The sequence below is a fragment of the Meleagris gallopavo genome, chromosome 8 (assembly GCF_000146605.3).
Source record: "Meleagris gallopavo isolate NT-WF06-2002-E0010 breed Aviagen turkey brand Nicholas breeding stock chromosome 8, Turkey_5.1, whole genome shotgun sequence".
NCBI lineage: Eukaryota > Metazoa > Chordata > Aves > Galliformes > Phasianidae > Meleagris > Meleagris gallopavo.
In genome coordinates this window covers 33,506,620-33,533,010 of record NC_015018.2, presented here as the reverse complement: position 1 = coordinate 33,533,010, position 26,391 = coordinate 33,506,620, and the positions used below count along the sequence as shown (strand labels likewise).

General features: G+C 40.1%; 1 protein-coding gene across 1 annotated transcript; it reads right to left on the bottom strand.

Annotated features, from left to right (window-relative positions):
• Positions 1 to 212: 212 nt before the first annotated feature.
• On the bottom strand, positions 213 to 12,636 carry LOC100547373 (opsin-VA-like). The gene is made up of 5 exons (XM_031554546.1): positions 12,229 to 12,636; positions 10,460 to 10,670; positions 9,750 to 9,867; positions 8,264 to 8,503; positions 213 to 7,147 (listed from the first exon to the last, which is right to left on the bottom strand). Exons 1-5 carry the CDS (start codon positions 12,587 to 12,589, stop codon positions 6,998 to 7,000), a joined length of 1,080 nt encoding a protein of 359 aa, XP_031410406.1. The 5' UTR covers positions 12,590 to 12,636; the 3' UTR covers positions 213 to 6,997.
• Between the last annotated feature and the right edge of the window lie 13,755 nt (positions 12,637 to 26,391).

Sequence of the window (26,391 nt, the reverse complement as noted above, 5' to 3'; positions counted from 1 at the left end):
AGGGTTACATTGGCCAATATAATCTAATCGTTTGACATTTTTATAGCAATTCATTGAGACTAAAGAGAGATGACTACATTAATATCTTGATGCAGCTGGATAACAGCTGAGCTAAAACTGATGTGTCAAGTGACTACAATGCTCTTAAATTCTCTTACAGATTTTAACTCTTTGTGACACAGGAAAAGAAAGAGGCTTCAATATAAAAGCAGTAAAGAGAAAAAATAGTACAATTTATAATACAGAGCATTATAATAAAGGACATTACTATAAATTTTCTAGGAATGTTCACTAATCAGTTACAGATTATAATTCTCAGTAATTGAGATGAGAATTCAGAACCACGAACATCAGCATGTTCTCTCAGATAATCATTTTTCTGAGGTCAAAATTAAAAAGAAAAGGTTTTAGCCGATGAGTGTGTATTTTATTCTTCTAGCTGGACTGAGAACAAACTTGCCTGCACTGCAAGTATCTGTAGGAACAATCAGGCTGGAACAATGACAGGAAATATGGAGACTCAAAGCACAGCGGAATGCTGAAACTACTTAGGCTTGGACAAGTCACCCCATCTCACTATCAAAGCCTTCCTTCCTTTACCAGTGTATTTGTGGTGAGGAAAGATCTCCCTTGTCTGGAGTAATGGATTTTCAGGTAAGAACAAGCTGAAGGAGAACAGAAAACAGAAGTTTTTTATTGGGGGTTTTGGTCTGAACCTGGAGAAACAGTAAACGGAAGAGAAGAAAGGGAAAATTAAAAGCAGGAATTAATGATGCAACTAGAGCTGGGAGCAGGGAGATATGGATTTATCCAAGTTGATTTGATTGCTTCATGCTTTTTTTCCTTTGACAATAGAGAGCAAGGACAAAGTCTGGTTACTTGAAAGTGGAAACTGATGTAGTTAAGTGCATTTTTTTGAAAAAAGGGTAAGTATATTTGCAAAAGCATTAACTACCTGTCTAGTCGCATCATATGATAATTAGGTTGATTTCTATTTCCTCTATCTATTTCCTCTACTTGCAGAGCTATGCTTGAATGATCCTGCTTATGATGACTGTTTTGTAGAGCTGGTCATTTATAGGAATCCTTGAGCTGCTCCATGCCCTTTCACTTTGAGCAGTACCTCCTCTAGCACTGCTCCGCACAGTTGCATGTGATTTTAGAGGAAATAAAATTTGTATGTTAAGATATTTGTATCTTTGAACATCAGTAGTATATCTTCAGGCTAGAGTTCATGTTGTGTCTTGTCAGAGCAAGGCTATGACAACTACTTTGAAGAGCACCAACACATCCAGTTGCTAGGTGCTCACTCAACCTGCTAGTTGGCAGTGAGGTCTGATGATGCTTTAAAACACTTTTCAAACCATGTCTAGATTTGAGCTATGGAAAATAACATGGATAGTCCCTCTCTGAACTGCTCTGTTTTGTCCATGAAAATGCTTCTGACAGTGTTACTGATCCTGAAGTGTGAAGTGCCCATTTTAAATTCTCATTTTAGAAGTTTTTTTTCTTCTGTATTAAAATCAGCCAGCTTACTTTCATTACTTGGGCATAAGAACAGAATTCTTTCACGCTGAAGTGCTGGCGTAACTATAAATGCAAAGTTGTGGGCAGCCACTGCAGAAGACAGTGTAGCAAGAAGAGGAACTGAAGCAGAATCTAGGCAGAGTTTAAGTACAGACCTTGGCAGTAGACATCCATATGTGAGCACACGCCATAGCTTGGGCACATACAGTGATGTTACCACACACGGCCTTTAACAACACCTACTGGATGTAACGTTTGTGAGAGCTCACTCCCATGGAAATATTAAAGAGTTTAACGGTCTCAGTGGATCTTGATGTGCAAACTAGAAAGTTCAACCTTGTACCAAAGAAGGGTTGATTACTGTACTCTTGGAAGGGCAAATCTTACCATGGACAAAACCTGGACAGTATGCCATGATCTACACTGAGAAGATTCCTTTTTTCCACAGGTAGGTTCCCAGAATCAGGAAGGGCATGGATTTTTTATTTTTATTTTTTCTAATTTCCATTCTTTATTCAGTAACTAGCAGTTAGCCAATCTTCAGCATTGGTGCGTTTCTTGCAGACAACCCAAAGGAGCCAGTATCACTTCAGTGCAAAATAGTAGCTCTCACTACAGCCGTATTTTATATTCCAAAAAAATAAAAGTGCTAGTTCCATTATAAACAAATCAATGGATTATTGCTGATACATTTAACTAAAACCAAAAAGTCATTATCCCCTAAACCATCAAAGATTTACAGGAAGGACAGTTACTTTGTCTAGGTTGCATAATTAAAATTTAATAAGTGTTCACAAAGCAGAAGAATGGTATAGTGTTGTACTGGCTAATGTTGAAAAATAAAAACATCTCTTACAGCATCATCTAGGAAATTGATGTAATTTCTATGCATTCTTGTGGTGGTAAAATGAAAATTCAAGGACATAAAAAGCAGTTTATCGAAACAACATGTGAGCACATTGTTTGCAGCTGCAATCATACATTCCGGTCATGAAATTGTTAAGATCATTAACAACATTCACAGCGTAATTTAAACAGCCTTTATGGTAAAACCTTCATGCCCTGTACCTAATGCATATGGTGTCTCTTAATGACTATTATACTAAAAATAAAACCCCAAAAACACCAATCAAATAACACCACCCCATGCTCCCATTTTTATTGTAAATCTGTATTTTTTTTTTGTTATTGTTACATTGAAAAACTTCTACAAACTTTATAATGCTTTCTATCAAGGCTAATATTGTTTCATTGGAGCATAAGTTATATGTCAAGATGTTAACAGAAAGGGGGAAAAAAAAGGTGTCCTCTGAAATGATACAGAGAATATTTTAACATGAAAACTCCCAAAGTTTCTATTGTTCCTTGTTGTATCAAAGATAGGAACCTTCAGTAGATAAAATATCATGTTTAAGATACAGAATATTAATGCTAGAGCACTGTGTGGTAGGCATCTACGAAAAACATTTGTTTGCATGCGCAGATGGTAATACTTAATTCCTTCTTCAGGAAAATGCATTTTTTCCCCACAGTTATGGGAATTTTCATAATAATAAACCAAGCAAAATCTTGCCCTTGATAGAAAAACACTTGCAGGGAAGTGGGGAAAGGAAAAAAAAAAGGGAGTTACGGACAATGAGAACTGCTGATACTGTGCTTCACCAGAATGATTAATTTGTGGTTGTTCAGTGTAGGCTTCACTTGATGGAAAGAAAACATTTGTGATGCCTCCATGTCCTATTAAGTCTAATTGATTCTCCACATGAAAGAAGAATTAATTAGATTCTAATATTAATTTCCTGTTTTCCTAGAAGAGCTAATTTTCACCTCATTCTGTTGCAATCTACATTTTTACATCTATGCTGCACGTCAAAGCGTTTGTCTAACAGGGAGATAAGATGATATAAGACAACTGTAAATGTAAACTATTTAAGTGTTCTAGAGGAAGTGGTGTGAAAGGAGTGCAATCAAATGTTACCAGTGGTAGCTAGGCCATGGGTTACATGCAGAAATGGGTATTAACTGTTTAGGCAAACTCTGAACACAAGATAGAGCTTCACACAAGGAATGTAGCTGTAGATGATGAGCCCTTGCATATCATTTAGATCTTGCTTAGCTATTTTTAATGTTTAATTCATGATGAACTGAATGAGTGCTTGCTTCTATTTCTCTTACACACTTTCTTTGCTTCAATTTCTTCTGCTTTGCTACTTCCCTTGTCAATGAAAAAATAGATCTCTTCAGAAAGCTGCTGGGGAACACCACCACTCCCAACCGCCATCTTGCATCTCTTACTCTCCTGGAAATTAGTGGCACTTCATGTACCGTGCCCTACTTCTGTGCCTCAGATTCCACTTTCTCCTGTCAGACTTTCACCTTTTTTTCTATCCTGATAGCCTACTTCTCAGCGAGTGCCTGTAACATCTATAAACCCAGTGTTCCAGATTATGTTTTCCACTTACCTTTTGTGGTACTGTTAATGTTTTCCATCCCAACATCACACCCTGCTTTTTTTCCTCAGTATTCCACTGCTTGACCTGTCTGCTCAGGACACAAGAATGTCTCCTGTTCTCGCTGTCCTCTTTATCCTGCATAACCTAAGCCTCCACTCACGTGGGTTCAAACACTAAGAGTATACAAATCTTGGCTTTTACTTCTAATATATCTCCATATTTCCTAACCCTTTGTTTCAGCCAGCCTCTGTTCTGCATGTTTCACAATTATTTTCAACATTCCATATCCTAAACTGTTTTTCTGATCGTCTCTCCTGAGATTTTTCCATGCCTGCTACTCCTCTTTTCTCCAATCAACCTGTTATTACCCACAGCAAGACTGTCTCCTGTGGTCTGGGAAGCCATATTCGTTTCTCCTTTGAACAGATATTCTCACAAAAGCTCACAAAAACTGTAAGTAAGAATTGTACAATAGTAGTTCAGGATTTCTGACTGGAGGTATTCAGGTGGTTAGACATTATGGACTCCTCCATATGAGCTGGAGGGAATCTTGCCTTCTCTTTCTAGCGCTTACGACTAGCCAAAAGGAGGAAGGGCTCAGTGTCATGACCTTTTAGTTTAGTCTCATACAATCTCACAGTTCCTGTTCTTTTTCCTTTGTACTGTAGTTCTCTTTTCCTCACCAACTAGCCAAAGTTGTTTGCCTGCTCTGTGGCTGAAATGTGAACATTGCCCTAACGTTGCTCTATGAATATCTTCCCTTTTGAGTGCAGTAACCCAAAGCCTCATGTCAGACTATCCACTTCACTGTGCACAATGGAAATGTGACCTACAGCCAACTTCACACTATTTATTTATGTACTGAGTGTGTTAGTGGAGACATTGCCTTGATTACAAACTGCTGGTCATAGTTTACTTATAGAAATAAACCACATTCTCCTTGGTGCAATATTCTAAAAGACTCACCTACACAACTTCATGATGAGTAACTTGTATTAGGATGATAAAGATAAGCAATAATGATAATGTAAAGATAGGTAGCAGCAGATATAGTTGTCTTAAACTGGTTTTGGATCACCCAAGAAAGGTAGCAATCACAACTGAGTAATAAAGGAAACACCCCTCTCCAAGGATCAGGGCTCACCCAACACTCCAACAGAGGTAATCTCCCAGTAGAGACCCTTCCCATCTGGCTGCCAGCCTTTAAATGAGATTAGGGAAGAGGTGGAGCAAGGATCCACCCCCACTGGTCTCACAGGTGAATTGCTTCCACCTGTGCTGCCAGCACTGGCTGTGTCCTAACACCAGATTCTGAATCACTGCTTCAGACTGTGACCTAACAGTCCCATACAGATGATAATCACATTGCAAAAATAATTTTAACTTCTTATTTCCTATGTTTTCCATGCATCTTCATGTTGTGCCTTTCTTTTCCATTACTTAAGTTTTGATGCTTTACTTTCATATGTACAGAAAAATACTATACATTTCCTCAAATTCTCAGGACATAAAATACTTCTGTTGCTTTTAATTAAATATTAACACTACTGCCAGTTCCTCGTGATTTAATATGTCTACTACTATTAATGTGTGATTAACCTAGTTCAAAGTATGCTTGAAAGAGAAAATGTGAGTCTTAAATGCAAAGATTCTTTTTTTAAAAACAAACTAATGAACACAAAGGTGCGCATACAAATAATAACTCAGTGTCTTAACCCTCCTGTATTAGAATATTAAAAAAAAATTAAGAGCCTTATACATGTATTGACTTTTCTGATGTAGATAACATGGAGTTAGCGGTAAAGAACAGGAACTGTGCAAAGATGTAGCTTTCATAATGAGGTTTACAGTTTGGGTTTAATATTGAGCACTGTGAAAATTCAAGTTCACGAAGACTAAAATTATATTGTAAAAGCCAGCTATCTAATGAAATTCAATGAGTACCAGAACCACAGGTGGCTTGTAATGAATTCTCACACAGCCAGCTCAAGTAATTTGTAGAGTAACTCCCATTCTTAGATCTAACCTTTCTAAAATGAAATCAGGGAATCTGAACAACCTTTCTACTAAGAAAATAATCTGAATTTTATCTGTTTTTCCTAGACTGGCATTAAAACAAAGAGCATCACGTATATAAAATTAAACAAATTAGTTATTTTAAGTAGCATACTCTTTAAGTATTATACTCTGCTATATCTTGCAACTAAATTTCTCTAATAAAGAGAATTGACAAATAGGTACAAGATTGTCACCCTCTTCACCCCCCCACTAAAGGATGGCATCAGTTGATTTATTTCAAAACTTGCCATTAGTACAGATTTCTTGGCACAGAGGACATAAAGAATATGAATGGCTCTTAAAGTCTTGGAAGTATGGATGGCTCATTCACGTTGTTGGAAAATTTAGTGGCCTGAACAAGGTTCTCATCTGGGATAGACATAAGTGCAGAGACCTCATGCTTCCTCTGCTTTTTCAGTAAAAGTTTCCAAACAAATCAAAAGGCACTCAAGCCTGTCACTCCATGAATCTCTGTGTGGTTGAACTTGAGTCACTGTATGCTAAATATTACTCGTTTTCCACTAGTGTAATGAAGTCATGCATCACTTCATGTTTTTGCCCAGCTGACTAAGGAGCAGTCATCAATGTGAAACTCTTTTCTTTGCTGTATTATGCACAATAATGCTGGACTTCCATTCTTTTACACCAAGGGGCAAGTAGGATTGCTGAGACAAACGCTGAGAAAGGGACTCGCTTTCTGGCTGGTCTTTGACTGCAACTGCACAGTCAAGCAGCTCTGATATGTACTTGGGAGCTCAGAATTTCAAAGTTAGTGTCTATGGAACAGAGCACAATGGCCCCGATGACATCTTTAGTATGAAGTGATGGGGTAACGAGGAAACACACTGCTGTATTGCATTAATGATCATATCTACCTTTTACAAGAGACAGATTTTGTTTCCTGAAGCTGACAACTGAGCAAAAGAATTGCAATTTCTGTGTTCATCTCCATTTTTCCTCTAAGAAATGGTGCTTCGTACTGCCATGATAGACAACTGACTGCCTCTTTTGTCCTGGGTGAGCGTTGCTCTCTCTGAAGTTGGGTTCATGTTAGACTCTGCAGACTCTGTGGCGCTACACCTGAACATCTGTATCAGACACTTCCTGAACTGAAAGTTGAAACAACAAACAAGAAAAATCAAAACACAGGAGGAATTTAAAAACATTTTCCTATTATTTTTTGTCTTCACTAGAAGTCTTGGAAATTGTCTGTGTCCATTGGTCATATACAGAAAAAGCTGCATAAAATATATTTACCTGTGGCACCACAAAGAACTGAGAATTTAAAAAGACACAAACTGCTAGAATGCTTCAGTCTAAAAAAAAAAAAAAAAAAATCATTTTCCTCTTACGCTTGTTGCTAGCCACATCTAATTGAATTGAATTGGTCATTTCTGAAGGCTCACAAGTTGCATTCATATGCTAATACCTAGATATTCAAAGATGGTTTGTTTCCATCACATTCATATCCTTGAGCAAGTTAAGATAAGCATACATCTACCACGCACTGAGAGATCAGGGTACTGTCCACAGGATGTGGGACAACCAATAGTTGTTTGTCACTGCAGGACTAAATCAATAAATGCATTCATCTCTTCACATTCAACCTTCACTTTGCTATTCTACTTCTTTTCCTTTATACCCCAGTATTCTGCCTGATGCCACCCCCTCCTACATTCACAGCACATATCTGTTCAAGGTTCTAACGTACTTGCTACCTCTGGCTCAGGCACGATCACTCTGGTTCATCCCCTTGTCAGTACTTCTCTGTACCCATTTCTCTGACCCCATTCCAGAGAAGACCCCATCACCCAGGGACATGCAGTGCTGCAGCTTGCTCTGTACACACAACCACAGATGCAGCATTTCCCCTGATGAACCTCAGAAGCAAGTCGCTGGCATTGCATTCCAAGATAACTATGGAAACGTAATGGGACAGTCTTGGAAATAGAATCTTCTCACAGAAAACTACAATAGTTGATGTTCACTAAGAGTCGATTTTCTTTTCCAATACCTAAATCTAATGATTACTAATATTCATATTTTAATACTGAAACACAGCACAAAACTCTATGCATTCAGTAGACACATAGTCATTAAAAAAATTCTAAATTATGGGTATGGAATGCTGGTTAACTGACAAGGTGGAGAGAAATTATTAACTACAAAACAATACTAAATACTAAAAATATGAATTTTAAAAAGACACTAAGAGCATGCAGTACCTGTTTGTTCATAAAGACATAAATAACTGGATTATAAACAGTAGCCGTTTTGGAAAAGAAAGCTGGAATTGCTGCCAGATGAGGATCCAGTTCAACGGAAGGGTACGCAGTGGCTAGGATAGAAAAGGTGGCATATGGCATCCAGCAGATCAGAAAAGCAATGATCATAACAACCACCATTCTAGTCACTTGTCTTTCAGGTTTCCTGGCAGTTTTCAACCTGCCTTGTGTATCTGACACCTTAAAGAAAAGACAGAGAATTCCAGAAAACAAACAAGGCATTCAAAGAGTGAATACAGTGGAAATCACTAACGATGAGATAACATGTACAGGCATCAGTGAAGGCTGTTAGGTGCTGAGCAAATATAAGATATTCCCAATCCAAAAAATATATAACCCTTCTATAGCACTTCTTCACAAACACACTACCGAAGTAGAGGGCAACCCAGCCTCCTTTTCAGCAGAAGTGTTGTCATATTTGGAAAGAAACAGAACAGCTGCTTATCTGTCAATAATACTAAATGAGAGTCCTGAATAAAGGTGCATTTGAAAATGATGTATAAAGATTGTTGAAAGAATAATTATCACTGGTTCTGCACTGCATTGATCTTCCAGGCAAGATGGAAAGGAGGAAGGGGGAAGTTTGATTCTTTCCTGCTTACTTTAGCCCTCCATCAGTCTTCATGCTTTTATTTGAACTAATTTATTTGTTCTCCTACTACTTTTTCTGTGTTTTAGTAGTGCTAGATACATTTCTGTAATTAGCCAGCTCTAAGTGTTTACAGGTCACAAGTCCTGCTCAGCAGGGTCACACGCAGCCCACTGTTGGTGTAACACCTGGGCAGCGAGCAGTGCAATACCTGCCTGCAGCCCTGGCAGGCGCAGCACACGGCTCTGCCAGGCAGCCTCGGGGGTCTGCAGCCCTGCCCTGGATGGAGTTGGATGCAAAGTGCACAGTGACTAAGCTGCAACTTAGAGCACAAGAGAAGGAATGCTTTTGGCATCACATCCAGGACCAGATGATCCTTACTACTGTTTGTTTGGTCTTTTTTTTTTCCCCAGCCTGTTTGTTTTTAATTGAACTTTGAACAGTCGTTATCAACATTGTACTACTTGATTTTCTCAGTATTAAATTGAAAAAAAAGAGAAAGCCTTAACAGAAACAAATGCGTAACTCCTGTTCAATTTTTCCCCCTTTTTTTGGGTGAAGGTATCTACAAACACACACAGTATTTCTCACAGGACACTGGGAACATTCAGCCCTCATTTTAAGATGTTCTTTGCACAGCCTCCAGGATTTACTTTTCATTTTTTAAACTAAAAAATGAGTGCAAAAATAATTCTTTAACAAGACATAAGTGAGTACATTTGCTGCCTGGAAACAGTTCTGCTTATGTCTGATCCTTATGGAAATCTAAATGTGAAAATTCCAAATGATTGCACACATACAATTTCAAAAATGTAACTTGAAAGTGCTTCTTCTTACCTTTGTTAGCTTCTGCAGCAGTTTCCCATAGGATACCAAAATTACCAGTAAAGGCACTATAAAACAGGTGGTAAAGAATGCAATAATGTAGGAGCGATCATTATAAGCTCCTGAATACCTGTATAAAACACAGAATACATCACGTACTTATTGTGGTTATTTTCTCAGTGTTCAGAGGTGTCACTAGTAATTTCATCAATTGTTGTTAATCAAAATACCCACATGCAGCTTTAATCAAAACATCAGAGAGAGCCCATGGTCATCTCCCTTCCTCTGGGCTAGGAAAGGTTTACTGTGTAAGACCACGGGCACAGAACCAAAAGAACTATGGGGTGAGTTAGGTGGGAAGAACATGTAGTCCAACCTCCTGCTCAAAGAGCGGTGAGCTATGCTGCTAAAACAAACTGCTCAGGGCTTCATCCAGTCTTCTGAAAATCTACTTGTTCTCTTTGAATCCTGACAAAAACAAACAAACAAAACCCACATATGGAACAGTTACTTTCATTAGAGATGAAAGCTCCTCCTTTTGGGAAAATGTTTTAGAAAATATTTATTCTTAACTCTGGAAATTTTTCTGGGTTGTTATCTTTGTCTACCTCTTTTTTGGCACAGAAGACGATCATCCTTAACCCTTTCCTTTGGAACTGTGCCCTCAAGAAGTCACGAGCTACAAGATTAAACTCTACCACACTCTGCAAGGATAGCCTTACCAATTAGGCTCACAAGTAGTTCCAATCTTACTGGTGGTGTAGCTGCTCCAACCCATGGTTGGTGGAATTGTCCAAACAAAGGAAAAGGTCCACACAAAGGCAATTCCTTGGGCAGCATGCTTCCCTCTCAAGCGCATATTTCCCAGCGGGCGGCAGATCACGACATACCGCTCAAAAGCCAAAAGAGCAAGAGACCAGAGAGCCACAATGCCTGCAGTAAAAGACACAGCATCAAAATCAAATAGGCTTACTGAAAAGCAAACCTCGTCCCACACCGCAGTCACAGAACCATTTAGGTCAGAAGGCATCTCTGGAGGTCATCTAGTCCAGTCTGACACGGCTCAAGCAGGTTCTACGCAGCAGGGTGCCCAGGATACATCCAGTCAGGTTCTTTTTCATTTTTCATTTGAACTTTCCAGTTTAACTTCTCTGGGCAACTCGTGGCCACATTTGACTACTTACCACATCAGGAACATTTTTCAGCAAGACAGGTTTTCAAAAGATGGGCAAATCATGTGTGTTGCTTCAATATTTCATTAAGAGCACAAGATTTTCATACTTGTCCATTTCGTTAGTATAACAACTACAAAACTAAGCTTCTAACTGCACCTCTTAGCTCACAATGAGCTCACACTTTTTCCACTAGGCTTTGCTTTGAAGAACTGCACATTACTGTAGCTTCCAAATTAACAAGCGAAGATATATATCTTCAAAACATTATCTTTGCAAAAAATGTCATATTTCAGACTGTCATAAGCTCTAACCTACAGACTGCTGCCCACAACATCAAAATATCAGTTTATTTGGGACAGATCACCTGGGTGATCACCAAAATCTTGAAATAGTCTGATCTTACTCCACAGGACATGCCTTCCATGCCACAAACCATCACAGTACCATCATCTCTCACAGATAACTTCTCTGGGCGTTCTCAGCTTTATCAGCCTGAGAGCAAAAGAGGGATTCCTCTTCAGCTGAGGATCAGCAACGCGTTTGACTCAGAGAAGTGACAGAGTTAGGAGAATGGCTTTACTACACAGCTTCTGAAACAGCACCCAAATGTCAGCTGGCAGCAACACAAAAGCCCTGTGGGAGGTAAGAACAAACTTGTATGTCGATGTAATTAGATGTTCCATTTTAAACTCATTTTCTATTTACCCTGTAGAGGTGTATTTACAATGTGAACAACCTGGTGATGATTTATTTTCCCTTTTAGAGTACTTCAATATGTTTCACATACTTGGAAAACGAAGCCAAGAGAAAGAATCACAGGAAGAAGCAAATGAGAAGGGTGGCAGCCACAGGCACAGCTCCTCAGAACAGCTGCAGGACAGCTGACATAAGATGTTTCAGTGACATAATATTGTCCATAGTTTAAGAATAGCCATTTGTTTTCTCTCTCTTGTTTAACCAAATACTCATGCTCCAAGAGACAAACCTGGCAAATAATTATACAATGAAGTGTCTGTTTTTTTTAAATCACATTGTTTTCCCTGCAACTATTGCCATTCCTTTAGCAATTTTTTTTTCTCATTATACGAACTATATTCAGAGAACAGTATAGAAGCCGTAAAAGGCTGACATATGACAGCAACAGTGGCATGCATTATTCACTCATATGAGATCCGCCACAGAACACACTAACTGGAAAAGATCCAGTGCATTCACAGGCATGCAAAGTCAGTGACTTAGGAAGCTACAGGATAGTGAAACACATCGAAGGAAGCTGAAGGAAAACAAGATACAACTACAAACAATATCAAGCTTACCAAAAAATGTGACAGCAAATCCTTCCAGTACACAAGCCCAGTGCCCCATATAGAAGTAGCCTTTTAGATTGGCTAAAAAGCTAATGGTGCCACCAGTCAGCGAGACCAGGAAATCAGCCACAGATAAGTTCACTATAACGTAATTGACAGGTTGTCTCAGCTGCTTGAACTTAAAAGTTACCAGGATCACAGCCAGGTTCTCAGCAAGAGACAGGGAGGTCACCACGAACATCACTGCTGCCACAAGCCTGAAGTGCCAGGGCTGGATGGAGTCCAAGGGACGGTGGAAGGGATCCCATCGAGCAGGACCAGAGGAGTTGGACAACAGTGACTCATTTCCAAGTGCTCTGAATACATCCATCTTTTCCCCCTCGCTAATGAAAATAATATTGGATAATAATGAAGTTTTTAGTCTTCATTATTCAAGATTAAAAGGAGAAACCAAATATAAACAAACTCCATGCTTCTGCTTTCTGGTAGTAGTTCAGGAAACTATATGGGAAGAGGGATACGCAAGGGAATCTCTTGGGGTGCCTTCTGCCCTTCTCTGCTGGCAATCTCCTGCCTCTCTCCAGCTGGAGCCGATGCTATGTCTTCGTAATAAGAGCCAGCTATGGAAGATGCAAGTTCCCTCCTTCTGTAGCAGCTACTAGCAGTGCTGAAATCAGATCATTCCTATTCAGTGGGAAAAACCAGAACGTTTGCCTGATCAATTCCCGACCTCCAGCACAGTGAAAACAAAGCTTTCCTTCTGTCAGCAGTGAGGATGGAGTGATCTTCCCCACATCTTGCACTGCTAGGAATATAGCAGAGGGGGAAGCTCCTGTCTGACTGAAGGAGGGCTGCCCTGAAAAGATTAATGCTGGACTACCATAGCAGCTGTAAACTTGGCAAGGGAAACTGCATTCTAATCCGTTCATGTCTCAGGCTAACTCATGGCCCCAGCAATGAAGCTTCAAATTAGCGTTCTGTGGTACTTAGAAATTAAGAGAAATTCTACTATCAGAGATAGCACAGACGTGCATTTCATTTCTGTTTGTAACTAAGAGTGTAGCCAGGAGGTAAGCTGGGTAGAGAGAAACAATCTTAAGCTTGAATCGAACAGAGTGTACGCTATTTTTTATTTATATAGTGTATATTTATACACTACAGTATTTTTAAAAACACAGTAAGGCCACATTTTTTTTTTCTGTTTTCTGTCCAGGAGTTTCCTGTACAGTCTATGGTTTATATGCAAACATAAGTTAAAGGCAATGCACAAGCATTTACTTTAAATCAGTAATTCAGCAGAAATTATCATCTACGCATAGGAATTACTACACATTATAAACCTAAAAACCTTAATTATCAGGTTGCACAAGTAAAGGAGAGCACCTGCAAACCCCAATGGCAGACTTCATAGTTGTATTTAATCAGAACTGCTTTGCTGAATCTCATTTATCTGCTACCAGTATAAGCCTTTCTTCTTTTAGAAACTGTTGAAACTCGTGTATAGGCACTGAGTTCACCATTCAGTGACACCTTGGGAAATTTAGATAAGTACTCTCCTCCTGCTGCCTGACTTCACTGAAATGGCTCAGTGTAACTCCAAAGGAGCAAGCAGACTGCAGTACCGTAAGATTATAAAGACGTGTTGAAGTACATTCCTATAATCTGATGCAGAACCTTCTGTTGGAAGATACCTTATAAATAGTCTGAACAAACAAGAGTCACTGCAAAAGTCATTGTCAGAAAAGCAGTCTTTTCCAGTGTGCTGCACTGGGACAAGCACAGGATAACTGCAGGATTTTCATTAACTGATAGTATTTAAAGAGGTGCTAGCTAAATAAAATGTGTTCTATTAATGAAGAATAAGCAATTAATTCTAATAGATAAGTGCATATTGAGCATAGGAAAAGGAGATAACTTGTTAGCAGGCTGCATTTACTTATCACCTGTTAATGATCTTTTTTGGTTTGGAGCCTCATCTGAGCAGGTAGGACTTTAAGTCATGACTGCTTTGCAAAGCACGGTTAAACTCGGCTCCCCTGGTACTGCGTAATAACAGTGAAGTAAAAGGCAATGATAGTTCTACCAGTTCTGACTGAATGTCGCTATGAAAGTTTTTTTCCACAGATTTTTGAGTATTTTTCACCCATCTGCATTCACATGACGAATCTGTTAAAATTTCAATAGAAGAAATAGCTGTTACGAAGCAATAAAGTGAATCTGCTTTGAAAGTGATGCGTGTGGTCATAAAGATCAAGAAAATGCCTTAATTGTTTTTCTCCAGAAACTGCATATCAACCAAATGATCTGTGCAAATTGTTGTCCATTATGTTCACTTGGTAATTCGAAGTAATAACACTGCTCATGTGACAGTTCTCATCTAAGAGTTTTTTTTTCCTACTCTGAAAACCTCTTTGATAGAACTGAATTTTATAAGCAGTCCTACCATCTTGATGGGGATTACGTCAATGAGAATCTTTAGCCTTAATTACCATTGGTAAAAAAAGTTTGTTATTAGATAATCAAAATTGTTTTTCTATTTTGCAGTCCCTGAAGACAGTAAATAGGATTTGCCCTAAACCTGGACTGAGACCAAATATTTGAAGATACTAAAGTCAAAATTCAGTCTCCAGCTTTGCATTCAGCAGCATATTTATATTTACTGAAACAACAAGAAAGAAATTACAACTTGTCCGAGTGTCATCAGAGCTTAAAGCTCAACATTCAGATAGACCCTCGCCCTCATCCTAAGTCATTTTAGAGAGTGATTACATTTATAAGTCTTCTTATTTCTTCTTATTTCATCACCTGATGAAATAATAGCTAACGAGATCACGTCTAGATTGCAGTTATGAAGCTGGCTGCGATGCAGTAAGGAGTTTTACCTGGCAGTGCCATCAGCATAGGCAGCACATGCTGACTTGGCCTGTTGGGGAGCAGTGGGAGCACAAGGGACAGGAGACATCCAGGACCACTTCCTGACCCACAGAGGCAGAAGCCTGCTGGAGGCACCCACCTGGGCCAGCCGTGCTCCGGGCTGCCCACACGGGGACACAACACATGCCTCAGACTACGGAAGAAGTGCGAGAAAACGCTCAATGTGCGCATTGAAGCAACCATCGCTTGTCTGTAACATTCCCACTCAAAATAGAAGCAAAACCTAGTCACGTTTCACAACTTGACAGAGCAATTCAACAAAATGTATGAAAAGAAAACGTAAGTAAAGTCAACAAAGCTGTTTATTCAGGTGACAAGCGCTTATCTGCAGGGGTAAAATCAGACCAATCACTACAAAGTAAGCAAAGCAGATTTCATCCAGAGGTGCAAGTTTTCTAAGGCTTTGACATTTTTAATCATTGCTCATTGCTGTATCTTTGCCTGAACTTTAAACCATTACTGAGCAACAGTGATAAATATGACCCTCTTCTCTTTCCTTCCAGTATTTGGCTGACTTGCCCTGAAGCAGTCAAACAGATCGACAAATACAGAAGATTTGTCATCTAAGTTAACTTTGTTTCAAAATCTGCCATGTTTAGATATCACTCCCAAACACTACTGGTACGAGGTAAAAACAAACAAACAATGCAGTTCAGTAGTTTCCATCATTTTCTTGTAGCTAAGTGCACTGAGAAGGCTGAGAGCATAGGACCCAGCACAGCAGACCACAGAAGGATAATGCTCAGCTGCAGACAGTGCACAGGCAGGAAGGTGGGAAAGCACAAGGGATATGTCACCAAGCAGTCTGCATCATGAACACACAGCTGTGCAGAAGGCCAACTTCAGCCACGCCATCAAGTACACTAGACTTCTGACATTAAGGCATCAGGACACGACACGAACTTTGTTGCCTTCTGTCCTTCAGCTTTAATATAAATTTAGGAAAAAGAATGTGCCTCTGTTTTGGGCACTTAAGAACACAAAGCTCACATTTAGACTGCTTTCTCAGAAATGAGTTAACCTCAAAAAAAGGTTTTTGACACAGAATTTCAGTGGAGAATAGCAGGGCGCCTTTCTCCTTACATACATGTACAGTTGTTGCCCCCTTTACAGTCCTACGGACCTTAAAGATCATCTAACTCCAATCTCCCTGCTGTGGGCTGGTTGTTTTGGTGGTGTTAGATTTAGCAGTCATCTTTATTTACTAATTTGTCTGCCTGTGAAACATTTTATTTTGCTACTTGTTATTAGTGCCCCTTATCTAACTTGACACACGAGGCTAACGATATATTTTCAGCTGCAGAGACAGTCAAGCCCTTCTGGAAGCAGGGACAATCCAGCCCATCCTACGCGCTGTTAGCAGTTGTGTGATGCATATTCAGACAGATCTCTCTCTTTCTCTATGGCTTATAGAATGCACGTGGTTAATAACCACAACCTGAAAAAATACACGAGGATGACCATCACCAACAATATGCACGTCTCCATTGAGATTCCATGGACTCAGCACACACAGTGCAGGAAGTATTCCAGACCACTGCTCACTGCACAGCAGTGCTGAGGCGCTTAATGGAGCACGCTAGTGCTATTGCACTGCACGTACTTAAGGAATAAATAAAACAAAGAAAACGTAGCTAGTCCAAAGGGAATCAAGTGCTCTGGGAAATTCTAGTCCATGTGTTCTGCTTTGTGTAAAATGAGACAATCTTCAAGTTTTTGTTTTTGTTTTTTTTTTTCTTCTTTTTCCAGAAAGAATATCACATAACATGAGGACACCATCATTAAGATTGTTTTTTGGAAAAACGACAAGGAGCAAGGAGTTCAGTGAAAAGATAAGCATCCCAGGCCAGAGCAGGACATCCTAGTGGACGCCACTCATTCTTCTGCCTCTTCTTCCTTTAACATTGTTATTCTGCATCTGTTCCAGATCTACCCTTCTGAAAAGTACGACTATCTGAGTCATAGTTCATCTTAAATTCACTAGAAGTCCTCTCTTCTGAAATAGAACAGAACGGGTTGGATCCGCAAACACTTTGCAGCTGGTTATGCTGATCACAGCTGGCAGGCCTCTTTACTTCAGTGAGACAACTGCAGCTGCATACATGCACAGCTCTATTTAAACCATATGCATGATTTGTTTGCCAGTTAACACGAGTCTTGTTAAACTCACCTTTCAGAGAACTACACCTCTGACTCATGCCTTTGAAATAAGCAAAGTGCATTTCACGGATACTTTTAGTAACAAATAACATGTGGACAGCTACTATGGAGTGGTGGCTAAAGTAGTTCAATCGGCAGGGACCTTCAGAAATCATCAAGTCCCAGTGCCGACCTCCTCAGGGCATCCCAAAAGCTAAAGCAGGTATTGTCTAAATATCCCTTGAACGTGAGCATGCAGCACCAACCACCTCGCTAGGTAATCTGTTCCACTGTTTGACCACTCTCATAGTAAGGACATGTTTCTGGATACCCAGTCTCACCCTTTGTGCTGCACCTTTGGGACACCTTAATGTGTTCCAAAATGCAGTTTGCCCTCTTACTGCCAAGGGACACTGAGCCAGCTGTTACCAGCACGCTCAGCTCCCTTCCCAAAGGGATTCTTCTCCAGCCGCTCAGCTCCCCGGATGTCCCAGAGCCCAGCATTACTCTGTCCCAGGCACAGAACTCAGCATTTATCTGTGGTGAACTTTGTGATGCTGAGGATCACCCAATACTCCCAACACTTCCTGGTTTAGAATTATCAGCCAACTTGATACAGATCCATTCAACCCCTGAGATGATGATAAAAATGTAGAATTGAGCCCTGAGGCATACCATTACTGATCGGTCACTAGCCAGATACAGCCCCACTTACTACAGCCTGTAAGTTCTGCTGTTGAGCCAGTTTGCCACCCACATAGCAGAAACCTGCATATCTTGGTGGGACCATTTAACCAGAAGGATGCTGTAAGAAATGGTATGAAAAGCCTTATTAAAGTCCAGAAAGATTACATCCACTGCCTTCTTTCCATGAGCAACTTTATCTCTTGCAGCCTACTCAGTGTGTGGTTTAAATTTAGTCATTACTTTCCTGTGTCACTAACTGCAAAACTGAGGATGAGAAAAAACATAAAACTTCATCTGTCAAGTCCATGAGGCAGCAGGATGGAACCACTGTGGTCTTTACAAAAGGAATGCTTATGGGGTCTCTGAAGATGCTGTAGTTTCAGTTCGTTACATCTTCAGCAGGAGTTTGACTTGGGAACTCACTGGAGTCCTGTGTCCACCCCTGAGTACGGCCCCTGCATTATTAGAAAAATATTCTTTTCATGCTGGGTGAATTCATTACAGACTTCTTAAAGTATTTATGATAGGATTATCAAAGGGGAAGCCAACCATTTGGAAGGAGTTGTTCTGCTTGTCTGGTTTTATCTGATTATTTCTGGAACATTACATGTTACACATATTGTTGCAAACAAATCTTGCAAGCCAGAAAAAGCTACACAAATATCTATCTTCTGGTTCTTGAATGCTGTGTGTTTATATTTACACTAAAAATTACTGAACAGCACTGATAGTTTAGTTCCAACAGTCATCTCGTACATACATCTCCAAAAATACCATAGAACATTAAACTCTGTAACACGAAGCCAGCTTGTTTACCAAACATTCCACTTTTTGTAATAATTTTCAGAATCATAGCTCTTCACAAACAGAAGCTTGAGGTTGCAAGCTCAGTATTCTGGGTCCCCGCTCTATGTGCCCCTGCTTGAGCAGGAGGTTGGACCAGATTATCTCTGGAGGTCCCTTCCAGCATTAACCATTCAGTAACTCTATGAAAACAAAGCTCATTAATTTGAGAAAGAAGAGTATGGAACAAAAATTGTTTATAACCTTCACTGTTGATTTTAAAATGAATTTTTCTCCAGACAACGTTGCGCATTTCCTATATGAATATTCCCAAGGTGGGACATGATTTACATGCTTTTGCCAGTACTTCCAGGTCTACCTCCTTGAACACAAGCACAAGTAAATATTGATGCATATCTTGATGTTAGGATTGCTTGCAGTTTACACTGGCTAGCCAGCACTTATCTAACAAATCTTACTTGTCAATGCTGTACTTTTTTTTTTTTTTTGCCATAATTCATTATTTTCATACCCTCATAGTCTTCCTGTTTTTCTTTAGATGTAAATCAGTATGCAAGTTTGATGAAGACTCTACTAGAAAACAATTCTGCAATATACTGAAAATCCACAAATTCCTCAGAGACCAGTTTTCAGTCTAGAAGAACCTTTATTTTGCCTTTCGTTTAGGTACTATAGCAAAATACAATCAAAACTCCTACTCAATCCATGAGTCTAAGGGTGGCTTTGCCTTTTACCCTTAGATGTCAGTGATAGATTCTTACATATATTAAACAGTGGATTGAGGTTTGCTAAGCAGTCTTTCAGATCCAAAATAGCAGAAGTGTGCAGAGCTTCAGAATGCAAGTAAAATGCTTGCAGAAAGATCTGGATTATTTCTAAATTAAAACAAATTGTCTGGCACACTCTAGGCATGAGATCCCATCAAACCTGTTACAATGATTGCTTTGGGAAGAAGAGGGTGCATTGACAGATGAGGCTCTTATGCAGGGATGCAGGATGAGCTAACTGTGAACTTGCCATAGCGAAAGGCAATGTGACAACCCACTGCCTTATCTTGACTCTTCTATAAGTACTGTATCCCACCACATCATTTTCCTTTAAGATCATGGGGAGATACAAAAAGCAGAAGCTGCCATGAACACACATAAACATCCACTAAGAACAGACAGGGCATGACTGAGATCCAACACAATGTAAGCTCCTTAACTCGTGAAAAAGTTCCCTACGCCATGCAACTCGATACATGACTCATAAGTAATTACACTGATCTGATTTAGCACTAACGTTTTGTGACTTCCCACAAAGTGGAAGTGGCCGGCATACATTGGCATGCTTGAAGGTAAGTTCCTACTCCATGATAGTGGGTAAGCATACATCTAGTAAAACATTTCATTTTCCATGCAATTTAGGTATGCATTGAGTAGAGTTAACTGACATCTTCCTCTGTATTACTGCTCTATGCCTAAGTTAGGATATAATTTCACATATTTCAAGTGTAGGTAAAGGAGGCTTTTTCCCCCCTTAAAAATGCATGCTCTTTGCCTTCCTCTGACTTATTCTGATTTTCTTCCTTTGAGAAAGTCCTTTCGAACTCTTTCCATACCTTCTTATAACTACTGAGCCTTAGACTTAACATCTATTTTAATGACAGATTTTGTTAGCCAGCACTTTTCTCCTTGCAAACTCAAGCACAGAGATTTTTTTCTATACTATCAACAGTTAAATAGACCTTATGTCCTACATAAGAACTTACAAAATGCACATAGTACTTCCAGTTCAGCTTATCTGAACTTATTAGAATATTTCTGAACAATTTTACATTCAGTTAAGTAGAAGTAAATCCAATCTTCCATCTTTATAGAACACAAAGCAAAGAAGTGGTGGGGGATTAACCTCAAAAAAAAAGACTTGGAAAGGTGAAGAAAATGGTACAAAAGAAAGGATTACTGCCATCACTCATTTGATAGATTGAACATCAAATGAAAAATTAGTGCCATCAAGTTAAAAAAAAGTATTGGTCACTTAAGAGGGTAGAAAGTGCAAACTAGATTGTATCTAAGTAAATTTAAGCCTCATGATTTTACATATAGAGAGTACTGTTAAAAAGGTTTTTAAAATAGAAAATTTTCCAGTGGGAAAGGACTCACAAAGGTTGTTGGACTCAACCTGGAGACTACTTTAGCGCTGACCCAAAGTTAAAACGCACAATTAGAGCATAACATTCCATGCTGACAAGATATCACAGGACGAGTGCTTGCTCAAATTACGTATCAAAAAATACTAGAAAAAGTTGCATTAACATGTATTTCACTCAGTGGTTTTTCTATGGAATGTTTTTTTTTTTTTTCCTCAAAGTTTTTTTTGGAGCTGAGAAATACGACAGAAGTATACAGGACTCTTATACTGCTGCATCTTTACCTTCATGTTTCCTATTCTCAGCTACCATTCTCTACAGCTTTGTGAAAGAATCTGGATCTTTCATTTGTACCAATATCTGTCACTGCATCAACAAACATCAGAAAAAAAGCTGAGGTATTGTTATTAGTAAGCATGAAAGCACATCTCTGCCTCTTGTCTTCCTGTTAGGGGGACTTAACTCTTAGTTTCCCACCTTGTTTCAGTGATTATATTCTCTCCATGTTTTCTACAGTATTTTTACCCATAAGTGTATTCGTGGTTTATAGTTTAATTTTTTTAAAATATATATTTAACCCCATAACTGAAAATGTAACCTAATTTCCAATTACACTGAGACAAAGTAAAGAACTGAAGTAACAGAAACTCAAAGCTAATTAAAGTATTACTACTACTAAAACTACTGAAGCACTGACCAACCTTATGCAGTGGGCATTCTTATGTGCAAGTCTCAACTCACATCCCTGAGATGGAACACACAAATTTCTAGATAGCACAGATACCTCCTTAGAATCATTGAATCATTACAGTTGGAAAAGACCTCTAAGATCACCAGGTCCAACCCCAACCCATCCCGCCATGCCCACTAACCATGTCCCTCAGTGCCAGCTATTCTTGAACACCCTCAGGGACAGTGAGTCCATCACCTCCCTGGGCAGCTGTGCCAGCACCTGATCACTGTTTGGAGAAGAAACTTTTCCAAACAACCAATCTGATCCTGCCCTGGCTCAAAGTGAGGCCATCACCTGTCGTCCTATTGCCATTACCTGGGAGCAGAGGCCGATCCTCACCATGCCACAACCTCCCTTCAGGGAGCTGCAGAGGGCAGTGAGGTTTTCCTGAGCTTCCTCTTCTCTGGACCGAACAACCCCAGTTTCCTCAGCTGCTCCCCATAAGCCCTGTGCTCCAGACCGTGCACAGCTTCCTTGCGCTTCTCTGGACGCACTGCATCACCTCAATGACTTTCTTGTAGCGAGGAGCCCAGAACTGAGCACAGCACTCAAAATGCAGCCTCAGCAGTGTCAAGCACAGAGGGACAACCACCTCCTGCTCCTGCTGACTGCACTCGAGTAGTCCATACCACGTACTGCTGAGTACACTATAGAACTACCAAGAACTCCTGTCGTGGAAGATTAGCTAAGCTTGTTCACTTATAGACACAAATATGTGAGAAAAAAAATAAATCGGCATTTCTTTGTCATTCCAAACAGCATACATGAATTAGGAGCATTATACAGACACGATACTAGTTGATTCACTGAAGAATGTTACCTACAGAATTATTTCTGGACGTACTCATGGACCATTAAAACTGTTTAAAAGTGTAGTGATTGCTTATGACCGTGCTAACTGAAGGAAAGGAGCACAGTGACCAAACCACTCAGTCTGGAAACCCATCTGCCTTCTGGCATAGAAATGCTTGCCCTTCTTGTTTGAACTACGTTTGATAACTTGCTCCATGCACTAGAGTAGGAAAAATAACAAAAAGGCGATCAATATCAGATCACTATAGAGGACTCAAAGAGAAGATAAAATTGCATAGGAAGAGACAGAAGGTAAGCCTAGCAAGACTAAGCAAGTAAGCAAAATAGTGTCAACATAGGGGAGCAGTTTACTTCTCCCATTTCTCACTGTCAAACACTGGTAAAGCAATATATGCACAAGAATGCATCATTTGAGGCATTTACATCAGCCCTGCACCTTTTTTGAATACAGGCAAGAAGCAGCAAATGGGTCTAGACCTACAGCACAACCAAGCACTCTGCAATCACTGCCACACAGGTAACAGGTCATTGAAAAGAGCACTGCATTTAAAATTACACTCTTCTCCCAGGAAGCACAATGAAACAATATTAGTGAATGAGAGAAAAATGACCCAGTTTCCAGGAAACCTGACTACAACTACTCTTTGAAATGATTTTCATTTACTTCAGTAGCACACTTATTTTGAAATTTGATAGTAATCCAAAGAGGCAGAAAAATAGGGATGGTTTAAAACACTACCCCCTTTGTATTTTTCTTTGTAACAAAGTGAAATAGTATTACAGTGCCCTCAGGTGGTGTAAATTCAATTCTGTCCTATTATCTTTTCTAGAAAGCTAGCTCTATAAATAATACCACTTTTCAGAAAAGTGAATGAATATGGAAGAAAGCTACAAGGAAAGGCAAAGCACAGAATAAATATCGTTGTTTCCAGGGAACAATGCTTTGCCAACTTTTGATTTTTATAAAGTATTTTTTATTCATTTTTAATTGCCTGGAAAGAAGTCCAACAAATATCCCAAAGAAAACCTAAACATCACCAATTATGGGAACAAAGATTGCTACAAGTAAAAATCTAGAAAAGAAAAAGCAAGAAAGGTGATGAATTCAATAAGAGCTTTTCAGAACAAAAGACAAGAGATGCATTAAAAGCAAATAAAAAACAGACAGTATCTCTTAAATACATATAATAGGTATATTATAGCTTAATAGTGAAAAAAGCAAAAATACAACAGCACATTTGTCATGTCTTGAAATTTACTGAATTCCTGCTATCTTTTTTATATAAGCTTTATATAAGCTTTTTTTTATATCCTGTGGGGTAAGCAAAGAAATGACAAAGCCTTTTCCTGCAATAAAGGCACTACAGAAGAGAACAACAAAAGATGAATTGACTCACCCCTTCCAATGACTACCAGCTCAAAAAGAGCATGATCTCAAGAGATGTAGCACCCTTAGCTTCTAACCCTTAAATGAGAGGAGGGGCAGCTCTATCCTCCCCCACTTCCAATCACTCAGGTGCATTGCTTGCACCTGGTCTCCCTGAGTTAACAACGCCTGGTGCTCAATCATTGGCTCAGGCTGTGACTTGGCAGTTCCACTGCACTCCTCCCCTTCATAGCATGAACCCACCACTGAGCAGGAGCTAGGGTGATCTCCTGCTGTTTTGGTGACTCAAAAATGCAGTGTACATTATGATGCGTGCACAATACCTAACACGAGATAGGATGTTAAGGCACTGAAGGCAATTACTGCCAGTCTTTTTGGCGGTTCTGCTGGGCCACTACTTGATGTATCTTCTGAAGGCATATCTTCTTCAAGGACCAGTAGCACTTCAGGATCACACTCACCATTTCCCAAAAGTTCAGCTGTCCACCACTGGGTGTCACGTTTCCCCATGGACACTGGAGCATGCTGGAATGGGGTTGGTCCTATCAGTGGTCCTGTGAACTTAACAACCTTAAGGGGAGTAGTACAGATGTTTAATAGGTACAAGGAGGAGTAGGTCTGCACACCACAGTAGGATACAGGCTCAAGTTGACTCAGGTCTTGAGTCAACACCTCTGCTTGTACTGGGGCATGTTCTGGCCTTTGTTACCACACCCTTTGGCCTGATATCTGTGGCTGAATTGCAGCATCGGGTACCAAAAGGGGGGGAGAGGGCACGTGGACATGACTAATGCCCCCTCTGCAATGAAAACTTGGGATGCCAACTACTATCTCCATTGGCCATATACCAACTATCGGAGGGCTTACTGATCCCCCAACCTCTAATAGTCTCCCCTGAGGTGCAAGTAGACCACACCATTTTGGTCATACTTGCACCTTCCAAGGCCATTTTACCTTGTGTTTTCTGGGCTCTAGGTCCTCAGGGGCAGGGAGCAGAAGATTATTCAAGGTGCCAACTTGCGGCTTGAGCGATGTGTCCTTGCCTGTGATTTGTATCCTTACCGGGGAGACCCAAGTTGTTTGCAACATTCACGAAGCACTGGGTCTGCCATCCCTTGGTCTCTCATGCAAGTTCCACAGAGTTTCATGGAGTCTCTTGGTCCACCCCCAAAAGAACTGTGAATCTGCATTCAAAGCGGCCTTCAGGATCCCATTATATCTATTAGGCCTGCTCCTGTTGGATTGTAGGGCAGGTGACCCAGCACACCATGCTTGCGATTGGGCCACCTTCATCTCAAGAATGTGGGTTAGATCTTTTACCCCCCCCGAACTGGCAAAGTTGTTTTAGTAATAACCTCTGTAGTCTGGGTTATTGGTTTTACCACCTGCAGAGCAGAATATGTATTGCTCCTCAGCCATACTGTATCTTTCTTCTGCTCCACACCAAATCTGCATCCAGAACCCAAATAGTGGAGTTCCAATAAAACTCTGGCACTGCCACAACCCCTAGCGGAACAGTTCTTGAGTTACATGCACATCTACTTTGATTGGAAGGGTTGGATGGAATATGCCTAGCACCTGGGCCTGTTTAACAGCTATTTTTGGCTGTTGGAAGGCTTCTTGTTCTGTTCCACTCCAATCCCACACTTGGCCTTTTTTTTGTTAGTCGATACAGAGATTTTAACAGTTGCGCAGAGTATGGAATAAGGGATCACCAATGTTGTAATATACCCAAAAACTCCTGCAACTGCTTTGATGTCATGGGAACCAGGAATGCTTAGACCTTACCTATGATTGTGCCGGGTAAGGTCTTACCCAACCAGACAACACCAAGAATTTAACTGACAGCTCTGGCCCTTGTACTTGCCATGGGTTCATAGCCTACCCTTTCTCCTGTAAATAGACAGTTAGTGACTTACTGACTCCTCTAATGCCTCCACTGAGTCAGATGTTAACATCAGATCATCTATGTAGTGGTACATTTTGATAAGACTGTTTATTCCAATTTACCAAGTCACATGCCGCCAGATTATGACAAAATGCATGCACCCCTGAGGCAGGACCTGAAAAGTCCACTGCCTGCCCTTTGAATGCAAACTGGTCTTGGGATTTCTTAACAATTGGAACACTGAAGAATACATTTGCCAGATCCAGAGCTCAGTGGTATGTTTCTATTTCTCTACTTAATGTATCCACAAGCAAAGCGATACTGGGTACACCTACGTGGATTGGTGGTGTGACTTCATTTAATTCTTCGTAGCCTACCATCATTCACCACATAGCATCTGACTTCCTGATTGGCCACATGGGGGAATTATATGGAACGTGTGCAGGTCTTACAATCCCTACTCTCTCCAACCCTCAGTGATCTCAGAGATCAGCTTCTAACGCTTAACTGAGAGAGAAGATGGGTAGATATAGCTTCCACCCCTTCCGCTCACTCAGGGGCGTTGCTTGCACCTGGAGCTCTCTGGGTAAGCCACATGGTGCTCAACCATTGGTTCAAGCTGTGATCTGGCAATTCCACTGCACTTTCCAAAG

Bases quoted from the DNA above. Each gene is read 5' to 3' on its own strand.
- LOC100547373 (XM_031554546.1), bottom strand. From the start codon at position 12,589: ATGGATGTATTCAGAGCACTTGGAAATGAGTCACTGTTGTCCAACTCC. The intron at 9,868-10,459 runs GTAAGGCTATCC...TGTTTTATACAG, and splicing joins ACTACTTGTGAGCCTAATTG to GTATTCAGGAGCTTATAATG. The intron at 8,504-9,749 runs GTAAGAAGAAGC...CTTTTCTTTAAG, and splicing joins TGCTGCAGAAGCTAACAAAG to GTGTCAGATACACAAGGCAG.